Source organism: Hyperolius riggenbachi, chromosome 8 (genome assembly GCF_040937935.1).
Source record: "Hyperolius riggenbachi isolate aHypRig1 chromosome 8, aHypRig1.pri, whole genome shotgun sequence".
Lineage (NCBI taxonomy): Eukaryota > Metazoa > Chordata > Amphibia > Anura > Hyperoliidae > Hyperolius > Hyperolius riggenbachi.
The window spans coordinates 106,952,034-106,972,686 of NC_090653.1; the positions used below are offsets into that span (position 1 = coordinate 106,952,034).

At 46.0% G+C, this 20,653-nt stretch overlaps 1 protein-coding gene across 1 annotated transcript in view; it reads right to left on the reverse strand.

Moving 5' to 3' along the window:
• The window catches only part of ARHGEF6 (Rac/Cdc42 guanine nucleotide exchange factor 6), a 183,988-nt gene that overhangs the window by 135,042 nt on the left and 28,293 nt on the right, over positions 1-20,653 (reverse strand). The window contains 1 exon segment of the mRNA XM_068247903.1: positions 15,785-15,868. Within this exon segment, the coding sequence (XP_068104004.1) occupies positions 15,785-15,868 (84 nt within the window).

Below are 20,653 nucleotides of genomic sequence, written 5' to 3' on the forward strand. Positions count from 1 at the left end.
AGTATAGGTTAGATTAGGTAGGTGCCCCCCAGTATAGGTTAGATTAGGTAGGTGCCCCCCAGTGTGGTTAGATTAGGTAGGTGCCCCCAGTATAGGTTAGATTAGGTAGGTGCCCCCCAGTATAGGTTAGATTAGGTAGGTGCCCCCCAGTGTGGCTAGATTAGCTAGGTGCCCCCCAGTATAGGTTAGATTAGGTAGGTGCCCCCCAGTATAGGTTAGATTAGGTAGGTGCCCCACAGTAAAGGTTAGATTAGGTAGGTGACCCCCCAGTGTGGTTAGATAGGTAGGTGCCCCCCAGTATAGGTTAGATTAGGTAGGTGCCCCCCAGTATAGGTTAGATTAGGTAGGTGCCCCCCAGTATAGAATAGATTAGGTAGGTGCCCCCCAGTATAGGTTAGATTAGCTAGGTGCCCCCCAGTATAGGTTAGATTAGGTAGGTGCCCCACAGTATAGGTTAGATTAGGTAGGTGCCCCCCAGTGTAGGTTAGATTAGCTAGGTGCCCCCCAGTATAGGTTAGATTAGGTAGGTGCCCCACAGTATAGGTTAGATTAGGTAGGTGCCCCCCAGTAAAGGTTAGATTAGGTAGGTGACCCCCCAGTGTGGTTAGACTAGGTAGGTGCCCCCCCCCCCCAGTATAGATTAGATTAGGTAGGTGCCCCCCAGGATAGGTTAGATAGGTAGCTGCCCCCCCCCCCATAATGGAGGGGGGAGCCGCAGCCGCGGGGAGGGCAGCCCGACCTCTCCCTCCCTCTCCTGGGCGCCCTCCGTGCTCCCCCCTCCGAATGTAACTGCAGGGAAGCGCTGTGTAGGGAGGGCAACTCACCTCCCTGGTTCCAATCGCCGCCTGTCTCCTCTTCTGTCTTCTCCTCATAGCTGCTCATACACACGCTGCTTCCGGGTAAACAGGAAGCAGCGTGTGTATGATCGGCTATGAAGAGAAGAGGAGACCGGCGGCGATTGGAACCAGGGAGGGGAGTTGCCCTCCCTACACAGGGCTTCCCTGCAGTTACATTCGGAGGGGGGAGCACGGAGGGCGGCCCGCGGAGAGGAAGGGAGCGAGAGGTCGGGCTGCCCTCCCCGCGGCTGCGGCTCCCCCCTCGATTACAGCGCCCACAGTCCTTCGGCGCCCAGGGCGGCGGCACAGGCCGCACGGCCCTAGAAACGGGTCTGTCCATACTGTATACTTCACTATATAGTTGCACAGCACATCTAACACGTGGTGCAACTTTTTCTCAGCGTAGCAATGGTATTTCAATGCAAAGGGCTTGATCCACAAAGCCGTGCTAACTGTTAGCACGCTGGTGAAAAGCCCATTATCACGCCTAAACTCAGTTTAGGCGTGATAAAATAAACTCTGATAAAACTTTACAAGCGCAATGCCATTAAACCCTATGCAACGTTTTGCGCGCACCGGACTTTGCGCAATGGACTTTGCGCGCAAGTTTTTCCCTCAAAGCGGTGAGAACAAACTCCACTTACCTGGAGTGGTCCGGCAGAAGTCATCAGGTTTGTACTGCACAGGTGCAGAACTACTGCGCCTGCGCAGTACAAATCCGATAAGCAAAAAAGTAAAGATGACCAGCACTTGCCAATTCTTAAAAAGCAGGATATTTATTCACAAAAAAGAGTGAAAAAAATAGCCATGACATCCGGACTCCCAGAATGTAACTATAGCTCTTGGTAGTAAGTATAGCTTTTAGCTGCATACAATGGCATGAGGACTTCCTCCAGAATAGGTTACGCCTCCATTGCAGCCCAATTCTAGTCACAACGGACTGTCGCCGTTTCGAACGGATAAACCGCTCTTTGTCAAGTGAAAGCATGCTTTTTTTGTGAATAAATATCCTGCTTTTTAAGAATTGGCAAGTGCTGGTCATCTTTACTTTTTTGCTTGCATCCAGTCTTTATGAGCCACACAGGCTAGACCTGGCACAGCCGTTGAAGCAAGATAGGTGTGCTGTCCAAGAAGTACGAAACAGTACAAATCCAATGACGTCGGCCGGACCACGTGGCCCGCACCGTGGAGTGCACAAGAAGCCGACCCGGAACCCGACCTGGCGAGGTCGCTTCTGCAGCGAAAGACACCAGGAGCCACCGGAACTGCGGCAAGGGCACAGAACGACTGCCAGGAGCTGGAGGAAGTTCGAGGTAAATGGAGTTTGTTCTTTTTTTTTAGCTTTAAATGTGCTTTAAGACTAAGGTCTAGCTAAAACAGAAGGCTACAGCCCCATCTACACCATACAATTTTTTGTCCGATTCGATTCATTGATTTGATTCAATCCGACATGTGCGATCGGGATTTGATTGCCATTGCAAAACAATGGCAAATTGAATCAAATCGAATCCCAATCGGACATATCAGATTGAATCGAATCAAATCGGTCAAAAAATTGTATGGTGTAGATGGGGCTTAACACCTACTGTTGCCATCTTGTGTGCAGTATTTGTAGGAGGGGCTTGAGGGAAGCCGTGGTGTGGAGCTTATGCGGAGCTACAGTATATCCAATACAATTCACATCTAGTAAGGTAGCAACCAACCTCCCTCCCAGGTATTGTGGCAAATTAACCTACTTCACGCAAGAATAATCACCAGACCGCACCATTTACCTTTATAGACAGGTTGACAGTTTGTCCTTTTTGTATCCCCCCTAAAGTACCATATAATGTATATAGAGTAGATAAGACACTATAAAAAACATAAAACACAGGGTGCCGTTTCCTTTTTTTATAAACTTCCTTAAAAGCAAATTGCAAAGCTTAAAAAGAACCTGTACTGAGTAAAAATATCTAAAATAAACACATGAGGTAACTTCAAGTGAACATTGCATAGTTACCTTGCCATCAGTTCCTCTCAGAAGCTCACCATTTTCTTCTGACAATAATCCCTTCCAGTTCTGACAATATTGTGTCAGAGCTGAAATATATCAGTTGCGGTCAGTAAAATATCAGTTGCTGTCAGTTATAGCTGAGAGGAAAACTGATGTACCAGGTAATGTCCATGTTTCCCTATGGCTCAAGTGGGCGATGTTACAGTTTAACTGTGTGCTGACCAGGAAGCTGTTATGGGTAATGGCCATTTTCAAAATGGAGGACGGAAAATTCCCTTGATCACAGTGGACAAACAGGACGCGGGAGAAGTTAAAGATATTGAGGAGTAGACTACACAGGAGGTAAGTATGACTTGTGTATGCTTATTTTGACTTTTAATTTTCAGTTTAGGTTTTCTTTAAATTACCTCTTAATGTACACCTGAAGTGAGGTGGATGTGGAGGCTGCCATATGTTCCTTTTAAACTATACCAGTAGCTTGGCAGCCCTGCTGATCTATTTGGCTGCAGTAGTGTCTGAATCACACAACAACAAAACATGCAGCTTATTTTGTCAGATCTCACAATAATGTTGGAAACACCTGATCTGCTGCATGCTTGTTCAGGGTCTATGGCTAAAAGTATTAGAGGCAGAGGATCAGACAGCCAGCAAACTGATATTGCTTAAAATGAAATAAATATGGCAGCCTCCCTATCCCTCTCACTTAAGGTGTCCTTTAAAGGAGTACCACCATTTATCTCACTCTCACAATTCATCTACTGAAAAAGTGTGAGGTTTTCAATGCTTCAGATGTTTCTCCTCTTATTTTTTTTACTTGGTGATCTATTAACCACTTAAGCCCACAGGGTTGAAATTTTTTTACATCCGAGCAACTTTCACCTCCCATTCATTTGCCAATAACTTTATCACTACTCATCACAATGAATTGATCTATATCTTGTTTTTTCCGCCACCAATTAGGCTTTCTGTGGGTGGTATATTTTGCTAAGAGCCACTTTACTGTAAATGCATTTTAACAGGAAGAATAAGAAAAAAACGGAAAAAATTCATTATTTCTCAGTTTTCATCCATTATAGTTTTAAAATAATACATGCCTCCACAATTAAAACTCACGTATTGTATTTGCCCATATATCCCGGGTATTACACCGTTAAAGGGGTTCTTTCGCGAAAAAAGTTGGCAGTTAAAAAATGTGACAGATGACAGGTTTTGGGCCAGTCCATCTTTTTAAGGGGGATTCTCAGGACTTTGTTTTCAACAGCATTTCCTGAACAGCAGTTTAACTACCAAAATAGCAAGATACCAGCCGCCCTCCCTAATCACTTGCACACTATTTTGTCAGTTAGATTTTGCAACTGTTGTTCAGGAAATGCTGTTGAAAACAAAGAAAGCCCTGAGAATACCCCTTAAAAAGATGGACTGGCCCAAAACCTGTCATCTGTCACATTTTTTAACTGCCTACTTTTTTCGCGAAAGAACCCCTTTAAAATTATGTCCCTATCACAATGTATGGCGACAATATTTTATTTGGAAATAAAGGTACATTTTTTCAATTTGCGTCCATCACTATTTAGAAGCCCATAATTTATTAAATCATATTGATATACTCCTTTGACATGCATATTTAAAAAGTTCAGACCCTTAGGTAACTATTTATATTTTTGGGTTTTTTTTATTATTGTATTTTTATTTTTTTTATTTAAACTTTTATGTGGGTATTTTTTGGTGTGGGAGGTAAACAGGGTTTTTTTTTTTAATGTATTTAAATGTGTTTATTTAATACTGTGTGTTTTTGCTGTAATTTGCTATTTGGCCACAAGATGGCCACAATCAAAAAGTCCTGGGAGCGATTGATCTCGCTCCCAGGCAGAAGAAAGGAGACCAGAGCTCAGAAAAGCCGCAGCGTCTGAAGAGACGCTGTCGGCTTTTCTCCGGGGGGGTCCGATCAGCGAAAGGGATTTATAATCCCTTTCACTGATCGGTGGGCTGGCGGCCAGCAGCGGGGGCGTGCACGGGAAGGGGGGGGGGGGGGACCGCGGGAGCGCGCGCGACCCGCGGGAGTGCGAGCAGCCTAACTGGACGAAAATTTTCGTCCAGTTAGGCTTAAAAGGTTAAAGGAGAACTGTATTGAGAGGTATATAGATGATGTCATATTTATTTCCATTTAAGCAATACCAGTTGCCTGGCACCCCTGCTGATCCTCTTCCTCAAATACTTTCTGCCATAGGCACTGAACAAGCATGCAGCAGATCAGGTGTTTCTGACAAATTTGACAGATATGACAAGATTAGCTGCATGCTTGTTTCTGGTGTGATTCAGACACTTCTTTAGCCAAATAGATCAGCAGGGCTGCCAGGCAACTGGAATTGCTTAAAAGGAAATAAAGATGGCAGCCTCCATATACTTCTCACTACAGTTCTCCTTTAACCACTTTAGCGGTATGGACGAGCTCAGCTCGTCCATTACCGCCAGAGGGTGCCGCTCAGGCCCTGCTGGGCCGATTTTCATCAAATAAAAAGCAGCACACGCAGCCGGCACTTTGGCAGCCGCGTGTGCTGCCTGATCGCCGCCGCTCTGCGGCGATCTGCCGCGAGGAGCGGCGAAAGAGGGTCCCCCCAGCCGCCTGAGCCCTGCGCAGCCGGAACAAATAGTTCCGGCCAGCGCTAAGGGCTGGATCGGAGGCGGCTGACGTCAGGACGTCGGCTGACATCCATGACGTCACTCCGCTCGTCGTCATGGCGACGAGGTAAGCGAAACACGGAAGGCCGCTCATAGCGGCCTTCCGTGTTACTTCTGGCCGCCGGAGGCGATCAGAAGAACGCCTCCAGAGCGCCCTCTAGTGGGCTTTCATGCAGCCAACTTTCAGTTGGCTGCATGAAATAGTTTTTTTTTTTATTAAAAAAAAACCCTCCCGCAGCCGCCCTGGCGATCTTAATAGAACGCCAGGGTGGTTAAAGTGTAACTGTCGGGTATAAAATCAATTCTTTATTTTTATCTGGTAAACAAGTAATGAGGATGCTAACCAGGTAATCCAAAAGTTAAAATCCCTATTACTTTTCTTGTTGATAAATGATCATTCCCCAGTTTACCTGACTTATTTGGTACATACAAAATTTGGTATGCAAAAAGGAAGTTGCATGGCATGCTGGGTTGTCCTATTTTGCTTCCCTACTTCCTCCTAAGACTTAACTAGTGCAGCCTGATTGGCTGAAGCCTCTTTCCCTCCTGTTTTCCCCACCCACACCTCTAATCCTTTCTGTTTGGCCAGCATTTCTCATGCTGAGACAATGCACTTTCTATAGTGGAGGGCGGGCAATGCATACACAATCAGGCAGAGGAAAGTAAGGAAGGAAATTACACCAGGATTGGCTTCAAAATAGCCACACTTAAAATGGGAAAAGCTAAGAAGGATTTTCTATTTTTTTTACTGTAGAAAAATCACTAAAATCAAAACGTGGACAGTGCAATACATATGTTATGCAAGTAGAGCAAGTATTTATCTACTTACTGTATATATGTGTTTTTTTTCTGAGATAGAATAGCTGACAGCTCCTCTTTAAAGAGCTTTATTCACAGAGTCAAGTCTCTCTCTCACAGATGGCTAAAGACTTGCTTTTCCCCGATCTGCCAGGGAACAAGTACCAGCTGCTATGCAATGCAATCGGATGGCAGCATTTGTAACCACTCGTGTTTGCACATGATACATGATACATGTCGCTGTTGCTATGCTGCAGGAATGTCCCCCTATGCCATGCTTAGTGGGCGGCTGCCTCTCACACTGATGTACATGAAGGGGGACAATTGCCACTGCATTGCATGCGCTAAAAACTTGCAGCTGCCTGCAAGCACCTGGCAGATGTGTGGGAGCAGTTGGCAGGCAGTGGACACACTGCTGTCCACTGCCCTTGTGAAAGAATCCTCTAAAGTGAACCTGAAGTGAAAAGTCCTGTAGGTAAATAACTTACTTTTTTTCCCAAGATTACAAGTTCCCTTTAAAGTGAAATTACTATAATGAGATTATACTGTACCAGTTTCAAATTAAAAATACAAGATTTCAGAAATAAAATCTATTTTCTAACTTATAATAATAAATAGCAGCCTTCTTTCAGCTGCATGATGACAAATATAAAATATTTTACATTTAGTGGAGAAACCCCTCCCTTCCTTTCATATTACCGGGACAGAATCTGGCAAACTGTTGGAGTAGATGGTGTCCAGAAAAGGAGGAATTGCTAATGGCTGACACCTGTATAACTCTAGTTACAAAAAGAGAAGGGTGAAAAGCATGCACTGAAATGCTCATAGGCTTGAATGTTTATTTGGTACTTATCCGTTAGCTGGGCGCATCCGGCAGGTGGCGCTAATTACTATGCCCCCTCCAGGCCGCCATGGATAGTAGGGAAAACTCTGGTGGAGTTTTGTCGCCACCTGCCGGATGCGCCCGGCTAACGGATAAGTACCGTTTATTTATCTTTGTATGTGTCAGAATAGTGCAACTAAAGGTAGCCATACACTGGTCGATTTGCCATCAGATTCGACCAACAGATAGATCTCTCTCTGATCAGAGAGGGATCGTATGGCTACCTTTACTGCAAACAGATTGTGAACCGATTTAAGCCTGAAACCGTTCACAATCTGTGGTGGTGGTGGTGGTGGTGCTGCCGCCGCTCCCCCCACGCCCCGCATACATTACCTGCTCCGCCGGCGCGACTCCCCAGGTCTCCGCTGTGTTCTCTGCTCTAGTCTCCGGGTCCAGCATGCTTCACTTCTTCCTGTCTGGGGGAAGTTTAAACAGTAGAGCGCCCTTTACAGTTTAAACTTCCTGCCGGGACAAGAAGTGAAGCATGCCGGAGACCAGACCAGCGTGGAGAAGAAGACAGTGGAGACCTGGGGAGTCGCGCCGGCGGAGCAGGTAATGTATTGCAGCTGTATTGCGTCGGTCTTCGGGCACTCGAACGCCACTAGCGACGTGCTCCCTACCCGCGGGCGATCAACAGTAATTTCCCGCACGGAGTGATCGACGGATCATTCTATTTCGGGACGAAATAGATCGAAATTTAGCGTGTAGCGTGAACAATGTGACAGCAGATTCGATCCCAGTGATCGAATCTGCTGTCGATCGGCGGGGAATCGGCCTAGTGTATGGCCAGCTTAAGTATTTTGAATTAAAAAAATGTTTGGTTTGGGTCCACTTTAAACAATGTCAAACTGTCTGTTCTGGTGTTTATTTCTGGTTCCAGGAGTGTTTGACCTACACAATGGAAACAAACATGCAGTTAGTGTGGTTAATGTTATACATAGAAAAAAGAGAAAACACAGAACATAGCATAATACTGTTTAAATGACCTATATCCTTTATACAGTACTGATGAGTACGGAGGTACGAAACGCGTTGGGCGGAGCTTAGAGGCGTTGGACAAGTCGGCTTGCTGGATTACATTTGTTGATATGCGCTGTTTTTATCTGGGAGATGTGAGTGCACTACTTTTTAACTTTTAATAAATAATACAGTTTTACACTATGTTGAGCTCCTTCAGTCATTAGGTTGGATGAGCATTTTTGCTGGGAGATTAGTATTCCGCTGAAGAAATGCTGAGGAGAGTGCCGGGGATAAAAGTCATAAGTGTGGTTGCTGTCTTATAATTTGGGCAGCAGCCGAAAAGGTGAGAGGCTAGTGGTGGTGGTTAAGAACTCACACACAGGAGGAGGTGATTCGAACCTGTGGGTCTGTGCTTTTATTGCTGTCTGTGCCTGGGCGGCCACGGTAGAGGGTGAGGACCTGCAAGACCCTGTTTATGGTGTAATCACTGCGGAAAGTGCCTGTCTTTTCACCATTTTCTGCCAAGGTTGATTGAGTGCTTATTGCACAGGGCTCTTACTGCTGGGTGTGGCACGGTAAATGGTACCACACGGTGAGGGCGTATGACAACTGACCGTTGGTGGATTTATGTGTGCATGCAAGGCATTGGGGACTGTATAAAGGATATAGGTCATTTAAACAGTATTATGCTATGTTCTGTGTTTTCTCTTTTTTCTATGTATAACACTATCACGGAGTGGAGGAGATACATGTGAGCGCAGGATTACCTGTACAGACTTTGGATTACACACTATATGCTTGGTGACTGATTCTGCGATCCATGGACATGTGACATGATGAACTAAGTGATTTACATTTTTGTAAATTTGCACATATTTTGTATCTGGGTTACCAGGAGTGAGTGAGCGCACTTTTTGTTGTAGTTAGTGTGGTTAGACTTTGGTCAGAGTACCTGATCTGTATCTACAGTGCTGTGAAAAACTATTTGCCCCCTTCCTGATTTCTTACTCTTTTGCATGTTTGTCACACTTAAATGTTTCTGCTCATCAAAAAACCGTTAACTATTAGTCAAAGATAACACAATTGAACACAAAATGCAGTTTTAAATGATGGTTTTTATTATTTAGTGAGAAAAAAAAACCCTCAAAACCTACATGGCCCTGTGTGAAAAAGAAATTGCCCCCTGAACCTAATAACTGGTTGGGCAGGGCCGGCCCGCTCATGAGGCGGGGTGAAACTTTTGCCTCAGGCGGCAAAATTCCAGGGGAGGCACCCGCCCGTCCGTGGGTGCGGGGAGCCGGCCGCCGAGCTGGAGGGGTAGCTGGCAGGACGGGGGTATTGGCCCTAGCGGCGGGGAGGGGGGTCGGACCCCCCCTCCCTCGCCTGGGTCCCCCGTGCTCCGCTCCCCTCCAGCCTTAAATACAAGCAGCCGCTATGTGTAAGAGGCACGGGCGGGTAGGACTCACCTCTTCCTCGTTCCAAGCGTGCGCTCCACTGACGTCACTTCCTGCAGCGGAAATTTTTTTTTTGCCTCAGGCGGCAAATAGTCTAGGGCCGGCCCTGTGGTTGGGCCACCCTTAGCAGCAATAACTGCAATCAAGTGTTTGAGATAACTTGCAACAAGTCTTTTACAGCGCTCTGGAGGAATATTGGCCCACTCATCTTTGCAGAATTGTTGTAATTCAGCTTTATTTGAAAGTTTTCTAGCATGAACCGCCTTTTTAAGGTCATGCTACAACATCTCAATAGTATTCAGGTCAGGACTTTGACTAGGCCACTCCAAAGTCTTCGAACAGATGGCCGGACATTCTCCTTCAGGATGTTTTGGTAGACAGTAGAATTCATGGTTCCTTCTATCACAGCAAGCCTTCCAGGTCCTGAAGCAGCAAAACAACCCCAGACCATCACACTACCACCACCATATTTTACTGTTGGTATGATGTTCTTTTGCTGAAATGCTGTGTTACTTCTAAGCCAGATGTAACTGGACACGCACCTTCCAAAAAGTTCAACTTTTGTCCCGTCGGTCCACAAGGTATTTTACCAAAAGTCTTGGCAATCATTGAGATGTTTTTTAGCAACATTGAGACAAGCCTTAATGTTCTTTTTGCTTAAAAGTGGTTTGCACCTTGGATATCTGCCGTGCAGACCGTTTTTGCCCAGTCTCTTTCTTATGGTGGAGTCATGAACACTGACCTTAATTGAGGCAAGTGAGGCCTGCAGTTCTTTAGATGTTGTCCTGGGGTCTTTTGTGGCCTCTCGGATGAGTTTTCTCTGCGCTGTGGGGCAATTTTGGTCAGCTGGCCACTCCTGGGAAGGTTCATCACTGTTCCATGTTTTTGCCATTTGTGGATAATTACTAATTAGTAATTGGATCTCAATTACTTTTGTTTTCATTTGTTCCTGAATCTCTTTGGATCTTGGCATGATGTCTAGCTTTTGAGGTGCTTTTGGTCTACTTCTCTGTGTCAGATAGCTCCTATTTAAGTGATTTCTTGATTGAAACAGGTGTGGCAGTAATCAGGCATGGGGGTGACTACAGAAATTGAACTCAGGTGTAATAAACCACAGTAAAGTTATTTTTTTAACAAGGGGGGCAATTACTTTTTCACACAGGGCCATGTAGATTTGAAGTTTTTTTTTCTCACTAAATAATAAAAACCATCATTTAAAACTGCATTTTGTGTTCAATTATGTTATCTTTGACTAACAGTTAACAGTTTTTGATGAGCAGAAACATTTAAGTGTGACAAACATGCAAAACAATAAGAAATCAGAAAGGGGGCAAATAGTTTTTCACAGCACTGTATGTCCTGGGTTTGTAGGTTAAAGAGAAGCTGTAAGTAAAAAAGTGCCCCTATGAGGTACTTACCTCAGGAGGTGCTCAAACTTATTGCTTGACCCACTGAGTTGTGCTCCCATTTTTGCCTGAGGAAGCGGGGTCACGCCCGCGAAACGCGTTGCATTTGTGGAGTTGAATAAATTACTTGACAATTCTATTTTATTGAGACTCAAGTGAGTTTTCTTTTTTTGTAAGAGGGAGGTGAGTCCACCTTAACATCCGCCTCTCCTTTTAAGCGGTTTTTAAAACGTTTTACTCTACTCTGGCGCCTCTGTATACCGAGTTTTTGCTGATCTTCTAGTCCACCCTGGGTGGAGGGGTGCATCCCCATCTACTATCTACAGAGAGCGACTTCTTAACCTGAGTGGGGTCAGGTCCTAATGCTCCCCACCTGCATTTAAAGTGGTTGCCTATTGGTAACCCGTGTTTGTGAGTATATATATATATATATACATAAAATTGTATTGAACTCTTCATTTTACCTGACAATACTGCACCATATTGGGCTCTCGATTCTCTTCTTGTTTTTAAGCATTTAACTTATCTGTATGTTTTTGTAATGTGGGAGGAAACCCACGCAGACACGGGGAGAACATACAAACTCCTTGCTGATTTTGACCTGGCTGGGATACGAACCGGGGACCCAGCGATGCAAGGCGAAAGCGCTAACCACTACGCCACCATGCTGCTGTGCTGTTAGAATAAACTCCGGTATGGTAACGATTCAGGTATAGTAAACTACAACCCCAGCCAATTTCCATTATATGTCTATGGGAGCAACGCCTGGTATAGTAAACCTGGATATAATAAAAAAGTTTTGTTAAAGTAAACATTTTTTTGGCCCCTATGTGACGCTGACTCTGGATATAGTAAAAAAGTGGGCAGTGCATGCGTCATATGTCATTGTGAAACCCATGGTCAGCTGCTCTAGCATGTGGAGCACAATACAGACTACTTTCACTTGTCGTGCAGATCAGAGTGGGCCATCTTGCTGCAAAACTAAAAAGAATGGAGACGAGAGTGTTACGTTTCGTCCGCAGAGGAATAGGAACCATTCGCATTACAGATGGGAGTGGCTTATCATGATTGGCTGCATTTTGAAGTGAGGCTTCATGATTGGCCCAAGTGTGAGCAGAAAGTTTTGCAGGACACGTGCTTCAAGTCCTGCCTGCAAAGTTATCGGAGCCACTCACAGGAAGCGAGTGGCTGCCTCTATTCAGTGACAGCTGCAATTTTTAAGGAGCCCTGAATACTGTCCCAGCAATTTTTCCAGCCTGGTTATGCAGCCCTAAGGTACACTGTGAACCTCCGGACTAAAAATCTACTCAGCAGGACTGAAAAAGCTTGGTGTTTCTTTAACAGTTTCACAGCATCCAAACTTTGTTTTTATCACCAAAGCATCATTTTTAGCTGCATTTTTAGCTAAGTTCCACCCATCAAAGAAAACTGCCTGGGCTTTTTTCGCTGATGCTGTGCAAAGCATGATGGGATTTCCTATGTTGTTGTTCATGTTGCCTAGCAACTGGGAGGGGTGATCAGCACACAGGACAGTTGGAACTGTGTCTCATGCTCCCTGTCACCTCCTTTCAACCAAAAAGATGGCTGCCCTCATGAAATCAAACATTTGCCTGTTCTTTTAAAACTGGGTGGGTAAGAGATTATATTACCTATCTATTTTAATTAACATAACTAATGTAACTTAAAGAGAGTCTGAAGTGAGAATAAATCTCGCTTCAGACCTCATAGTTATCAGGGGCATGTGTGCCCCTGCTAAAACGCAGCTATCCTGCGGCTTAACGGGGGTCCCTTCACCCCCAAATCCCCTCCGTACATCGCAGAATCTCTTCCGCATTGGGGCAGGGCTAACCGCCACAGCCCTGCCTCCCGCGCGTCTATCAGACGCGTACCTCCGCCTCTCCCCTGCCCCTCTCAGTCTTCCTTCACTGAGAGGGGCGGGGGAGAGGCGGCGATGCGCGTCTAATAGACGCGCTGAGAGGCAGGGCTGCAGCCGTTAGCCCTGCCTCCACATTTTAATTATGTGGGATCCCCCCTCCTGAAACTTTTTAACCCCTTGTCCCCCATGCAGGCTGGGATAGCCAGAATGTGGAGCTCTGACCGATTGGGGCTTCACACCCTGACTATACCAGCTCTGACACCTCCCATGTGGACCTCTGCCAGTTCAGATTGTTGTACTAGTCTGTCATACTCACGCTCGTAGCTCCCGGCAGCGGCGTCCTTCCTGTTGCGCGCGCGTCTCTGGCGGCAGTTTGAATACTGTGGCTGGGGGCGTGCGTACGCGTGCGCGTGACCGAACGCGGCTTTACGTACGCATGCGCGGAGCCTTGTGTTCGCGCCTGCGCACGCGTGGCGTGCGTACGTTGGCGCCAATCTGCTGTGGCCACAGTATAAAAGGCCAGTCTTCCCCTGTAACAGGTGCTGTTCGTTCTGACAGCTAGTGTGGTTCCTGGTGACGCTCTGCCTGCTGACCAGCCCTGCTTCTATTACTGATACTCCTGATCTCGACCCGGCCTGCCTGACTACTCCTGTCCTGCTCCCCTTGATACTTACCTCTTGCCTGATACCGGACTCTGCTACTGCCTGCCGCCTGCCCTGACCTGGATTGTGTACTGGACTCTGCTATTGCCTGCCGCCTGCCCTGACTCGGATTGCATACTGGACTCTGCTATTGCCTGCCGCCTGCCCTGACCTGGATTGTATACTGGACTCTGCTATTGCCTGCCGCCTGCCCTGACCTGGATTGTATACTGGACTCTGCTATTGCCTGCCGCCTGCCCTGACTCGGATTGCATACTGGACTCTGCTGTTGCCTGCCGCCTGCCCTGACCTGGATTGTATACTGGACTCTGCTATTGCCTGCCGCCTGCCCTGACCTGGATTGTATACTGGACTCTGCTATTGCCTGCCGCCTGCCCTGACTCGGATTGTATACTGGACTCTGCTATTGCCTGCCGACTGCCCTGACTCGGATTGGATACTGGACTCTGCTACTGCCTGCCGCCTGCCCCGACTTGGTGAGTCCCGGATTCTGTCTCCTGAGAACTCCACAGTGAGGTGTCACCGTTCTCTCAACCACCAGCTGAGATTATCCCAGCAGTGACCTGGTGAACACTAAGCAGCGCAGTCTAGCATTCCCTTCGGGGGGTGTTAGTGAAGACCCGTGGGCGCTTAGACTCCACTGCTGGGCAACATCTCCTCCTTCGGTGGAAGGGTCAACGGTGTCTGAAGACGTAACATAGTCATTAACCCCATTGCTGCAACTTTGCAGTACATTCCCATGCTTTCAGTACATTGGCCTTAATTTTGGTAACTATGTGCAGTAAATATTTTCAGTTTTTTGGGCAATTCTGAAAGATTTTTCCACATTTCTGAAAATGCGGTAAAAAGTGCAGTAAATGCGGTAAAACGTGTGGTATTTCCATGGTACTTACAAATAATAATAGTCTTTAATTGTTTTCCATAATTAACCCTTTGGGGACCGGCTGCCTAACCCCAATTAAGGACCAGGCAATTTTACATGCGTGGGGAGGCGCATGGGGGGGGGGGGGGGGGGTTAGGCAGCCGGATCCCCAGTATTGATAGGTGGGCATGGTGTCCCCTGTGTAGCCCATTGTCCCCCGTATTAGCAGCAGCCTTTACTCACCTCCCAGGCTCCAGCAATGAGCAGCGCTAGCCCCCTCCGCTCTGGTCACATCCTCGCTCACACTGCCGTTAAGTTCCATGTCGCGGCTTGATGACGCCATCAAGCCGGGACCCGACACTTACGTCAGAGCAAGCGGGGATGCCGGCCAGAGCGGAGGGGAGTGCCGATCGCCAGGGAAACGTCAGGAAGGTGAGTGGATCCTCTTCTTCCCCTCCAATCGCAGCTGCTGTAATAGTGATCACTATGATTCGCCACCGATCGTAGTTATTACGAGCCAATCATGATGGCTCCTGATCACTGAGTGGAGATGTCAGCATAGGACAGCTTAATCTCCCCTCTTGGGTGCGCACCATCGCATCGGGAGCGGAAACGGCAGGCGGATGTAAATACTACGCCGCATCAGGCTTAGACAGCCACAAGTGCGGCGTAGGATTTACATTAAACAGTCCCCAAAAGGTTAATATAGTCTTTGGAAGGGGTTTTTCTTTGGGGGGGGAGGGGGGTATTTCATTATGTAGCAACCCATGGAAAGTTTCGTATACATTATTTATAAAAAAATATATATATTTCTACTATTCTTCTCTATTACACAGCCTTAATAGGAATTCCACTAAAACAGGAACTCCACTAAAAACTACAAAATGCACGCAAATTGGCTTTACCTCAAGGTACAGGCAGGTCTTAAACTGATTGGTAAATTATGTGCTAACATGCCCCCTATTTTTCATGAGAATTCTTATGCGGTAAAACGGACGGTATATGTACCAGAATTGAGGCCATTGTGTTGAAAACAAGTTAATTGGTTGATGTTCTGTGTGTCTGTGCCCTGTTGTAAGCAGACCTCTTCAATCTGTGCCTCTGGATCACTGAAGAGGAGGCCAGTGACATCAGGGGCCACTTCTACACATTTGTGAGGTGCTCAGATAAGGAAAACCCAAAAGTGTGTAACGTAGCTTTATAATGGCAGCATTGCTATTTTAGTACACTTTAGGTTTGGGTCATCTTTAAGGAACTACAGAGATGAAGTAACCTAGTTTACAAGAGCAGAAGCGTCTGGTGTTACCTGCACATTACTTCATGCATAATACATGGAGGTTACTGATAGCCTAGACACAGAACAGTGAAAGCTCACCTCCACCCGCAGAGAGCTACATGCTCTCAGGAACTCTCGGATATTATCCAGGCAGTCGGCTTCACTCTTTGGCTCAATAACAAACTAAAATGAGAAAAGAAAATGTAAATATTACACAATTTAATGTGAATACATGCTGCATTAAAGTGATACTGCAGTGACCTGGGGGGAAAGAGGGGCAGATACTATGCCTAGATACACCTATAGAGCCTTTCTGGTCCCCTCTTGGTATCCTTGGTCAAGTGCTGTCACCCCCGTTGCACATAATCAACCAACTGGTCAAACACACCTTCGAGGATCCAAGGAAGGCATTGGAAGCACCAGTGTGTCTGTGTTTATGAAGATGGACAGCTCTGTACTGCGTTCACCCCCTACAGAGCCGCCCATCTTTGAAAGTACTTGGGGACACGAGTGCGTCCAGTGTCTTCCGGGGGCTCCCTGAGGCGGCAAATTCACATGAGGGACAGAGATAGAACGAGGACACTAACAGAGGACTGGGAAGGCTCTCTAGAATCCACAGCCTTCCCTGCCCATAGGTGAGTATTTGCCCTTTTCCCCCAGGTCCCTTCAGTATGGCTTTAATACAAAAAATATATACGATGCTCCTACATATTTTACCACAAAATCTACATGTAGTTTAAAAGAAAGAAAAAAAAAAAAAGTCTAAAACAAACAATTTTATTACAAACTCTAAAGGTGGCTATACACTGGCCCGATTCGCGGCCGTTTCGACAGCAGATTCGATCCTGGGATCGAATCTGCTGCCAATCGTTCACGGTAAACGCACCCGCCGATCCGATTTCCTCCCGAAATCGGATCGTTCCGTCGATCGCGCCGTGCGGGAATTTACCCTCGATCGCCCGCGGATAGGGAGCGTGTCGCTAGCGGCGGCCGATCTGATCAGGTATACATTACCTGAAGGTGGCTCCCGGGCATCTTCTCCGCGCTGCACGGCTCTGTTACGGCTCCATCCATCCCGGCGCTTCCTGTGTCACTCCGTGACCAGGAAGTTCAAATAGAGGGCGCTCTATTTGAACTTCCTGGTCACGGAGTGACACAGGAAGCGCCGGGATGGAGTAGGAACAGAGCCGTGCAGCGCGGAGAAGATGCCCGGGAGCTAGCATCAGGTAATGTATACGGGGGGGGGAGGGGGGGGGACAGGCGGCAGGAGTAGCTCAACAGATTGTGATCGGTTTCAGGCTGAAATCGATTCACAATCTCTTTGCAGTAAAGGCAGCCATACGATCCCTCTCTGATCAGATTCGATCAGATAGGGATCTGTCAGCTGGTCGATCTAATGGCAAATCGACCAGTGTATGGCTACCTTAATGGCCCTTTTACACTTAATGTGTTGGTATGCGTTAGTACATATGTACTAATATGTAGAGCTAAACTATAGGTTGCTTTCCTTCTCAGCAAAGTGTCCCTTTAAAACGGACCTGAAATCAGAACGTCCTCTCTGCTCTAAAAAATACGCAACAGCATAACCAACTTTAAAGAACAAAATGTATTTGCTACAGCTGATACAAATCCTAAAATAAATCTGCACTGTTTCTACTTCCTGCTTTCATGGAAGCTGACATATTGTTAACATTCTGTGCTTTTAAATGAGCTTATCTGCCGTGGCAGTCAGGTGACACAGGGAGAGATCAAATTACAGCTTGTGATTGGACAGGCTAAACTCTCAAAATACATACAGGGTTCTTTATGCTTTCCTTCTATTGTGTGCAAGAGGTCAGGTCCACTTTAAAAAGCATTTGCAGTTTAGATGTATTTTCACACTCAAATTAGAACTGTGTTGGATAAAATGTATATTACAGTATATACTGCACTGTAGATAAAAAGTGGATTTTAAATTGGAATTGTAGCCAACATTTTCCTTCTGTTAACAACAAATTAACCACACCATAAGAACTACTAGGAACAATTATTTCCCCAAAAGGTTCTTTAAGGCTGGTTTCACAGTGGGACGTTACAGGTGCACGTTAGTGCAGCCTGTAATGCACCCCACCGAACAGCAATGAAAAATCAATGGGCTGTTCACAATGCCCACGTTGCATTACTTAGTAACGCTGCGCCATAAGACAACGTACTGCATGCAGTACTTTATAAGCGGCAGAGCCGCGTTAGACTGTTTGCACATGCTCAGTAACGTTGGGGAGGAGCGGAGAGCGGCCAGGCACATGGCTAATTAATATTCACTGCACTCAGTGACGTGCAGTGTTTACTTCCTGGAGCGGCCGCTCTGTGCGGCGATTGGCCGGGCGGGACCACGTGGCGGGACTGCATCACGGCATCACGGACGCCAGAGTGAGCTGCACAACGCAGCTCACTCTGATGTCCACAGCAGAGAGCACCAGGCGTTGCGTTAGGGGCACGGTATGCGACCATAACGTCCCCTAAAATGCAACGTCCTGGTGTGAAACCAGCCTAAGGGTTAATAGACTGTTTCACTTTGCTGGAAGCTTATCAGTTACAATGCCCATAGCCCACAAGCTTCCCAGATTGTTGTTTGATCGCTAATTGCAGTTAATAAGATACAGCAGTTTTTCAGTCAATGCAAGAAGATGAAACATACGGTAATTTCTCTCACTGAAGAGCTATCTGAATGAACTTGATAATATAACATATCCATGCAATGTCATCTCCCAGCACTGCTGTACTCTAGGGAGAGGACTGTGTGACAAAAGGATAACTGTATGAGCAATACAGAGAAGGGAAACAAGTTTTTATTTGTATGTCATGCCACGCTATAAAGACCATTTAATGGACAACTGTAGGAAGAGTCGGGACATGGAGGATGCCATACTTTTTTTTAAAAAACAATTTTTAAGCAATACTAGATGCCTGGCTATCCTGCTGATCCTCTGGCTCTAATACTTTTAGACCCTGAACTAGCATGCAGCAGGCGTTTTTGACAAAATTGCCAGATTTGACAAGATTATCTGCTTCTGATGTTACTCAGACACTACTGCAGCCAAATAGACAAGCAAGGCTGCCAGGCAACTGGTATTGTTTAAAAGGAAATAAATATGGCAGCCTTCATATACCTCTCACTTCAGCTGTCCTTTAAACAGGCAGTATAACTACACTAACGATGCAATACTGAACACTGATCAGTTAAACAACTTCATTAAAAAGTGTTAATTCTACACTATAAATTTATTCTTTAAACAAATTACTTTAAGGAAGACAAATGGCCACAAATGTGCAGTTGTGTCTAGTGAACTGGTATGTGCTACTATTTATACCATGGATTATGTGCCTGGAGGAGCTATCTATGCAGCCGTACATTCCACACATTGTGGTTTTCAGAATACAGATTATATCTGCTGCTGAAGGTGAACGCTACATGGAAGTTGTATGAATCAAAACTGTTACAAGATGCTATTGTTTACATAATATTTGTTTACACTAGATCCATACAACTAAAGCAAACACCACTATGCAGCTGCTACGCTATATGCATCAAAGATAAGCTCTGGGCAGACACTACAACACCAGTGCCTGGCCGGACTGCTTATGTTCAGATTGGACAAGGATTGTGTGTCTGTAGAAAGGACAACTACTGTGTACAGCTCAGGGGAAGGTTGGTAGGATATGGTATCATTTCTTTAAAGCGGATCTGAACTCAGAACTTCCTCTCTGCTCTAACAGCTAAGCAATAGCATAATAACCTTTTTTCCCCCAAAATAATTTTTATTGAAATAAACAACATTCAAGTGCATCCATGTCATCATAAGTAATAATAACCGTGTCCAATACAAAGAACATCAATCAGGTTATCATATGCATCGAAAGCAGTTGACATAAGATCTTCTAAAGCAGCCCATACACTCAGCCGATTTTCTGGCCGACCGATCGATCCCGATCGATCGATCGATTGCAAATCGGTTGGCCAATCGACCGATCGACGGCCGATTTCGATCGATTTCGATGGATTTCCATCGAACTTGCAGGGTGGAAAATTTAGGTTGATCTGATGAGATTGCTTATCAGTTTGCATTGGCCTTAATGGAAATCTGATGGCAAAAAAATGCCATCAGATCAAATTTTAATAGATTTCAAACTGAAATCTATTGGAATTCTATCCTGGTAAAAAATGTTCTAAAAACGCATCAGATAGATCATCAGATGCATTTCTTATCTATCTGCTGCCAATCTGACGAGTGTATGGGCACCTTAAGTGTATTCAAAATGATGTATAAACACTGTAAAGTAAACATTAGCTTATAATCCAATCTAGTAATATGTTTAAATGCACACTTAAGATTTTAACTTACAATGTCCTCCTGATCGCCTCCGGACATTGGTGGCAACCCCTGCAAAGCTGGCCTGTCTCTGCCAGGCGGCAGCTATTAGGCTTGAATGATTTTTAGGAAAAAATTTAATTGAGCGATTTTTGTCTGAAATTGCGATTTCAAATCACGATTTCCATCAAATCAAGCTTTGTTCCCCCTCTGTCCCCGTCTCTCTTTGTGCCCCCTTTGCCTCCTCTGGGTCTCTCTCTTGCCCCCTTTGTGTCTCTGTGCCCGCTCTGTTTCTCTCTATCTCTTTGTGCTCCCTCTGTGTCTCCTGTGTCTCTCGCTGTGCCCCCTCTGTGTCTCCTGTGTCTCTCGCTGTGCCCCCTCTGTGTCTCCTGTGTCTCTCGCTGTGCCCCCTCTGTGTCGCCTGTGTCTCTCGCTGTGCCCCCTCTGTGTCTCTTTGTGCACGCTCTGTGTCTCTGTGCCTCCTCTGTCCCCCAAGCTGCATCAGTTCTGAACATAGCTTCAAGCAAGAGTCCAGCGATGCCTGTCTATCCACTTCGCCTCCTGCAGGCTCTAATGCACAAAATACTTCCTGTAGGTATGCGACATAGAGAAACGAGAA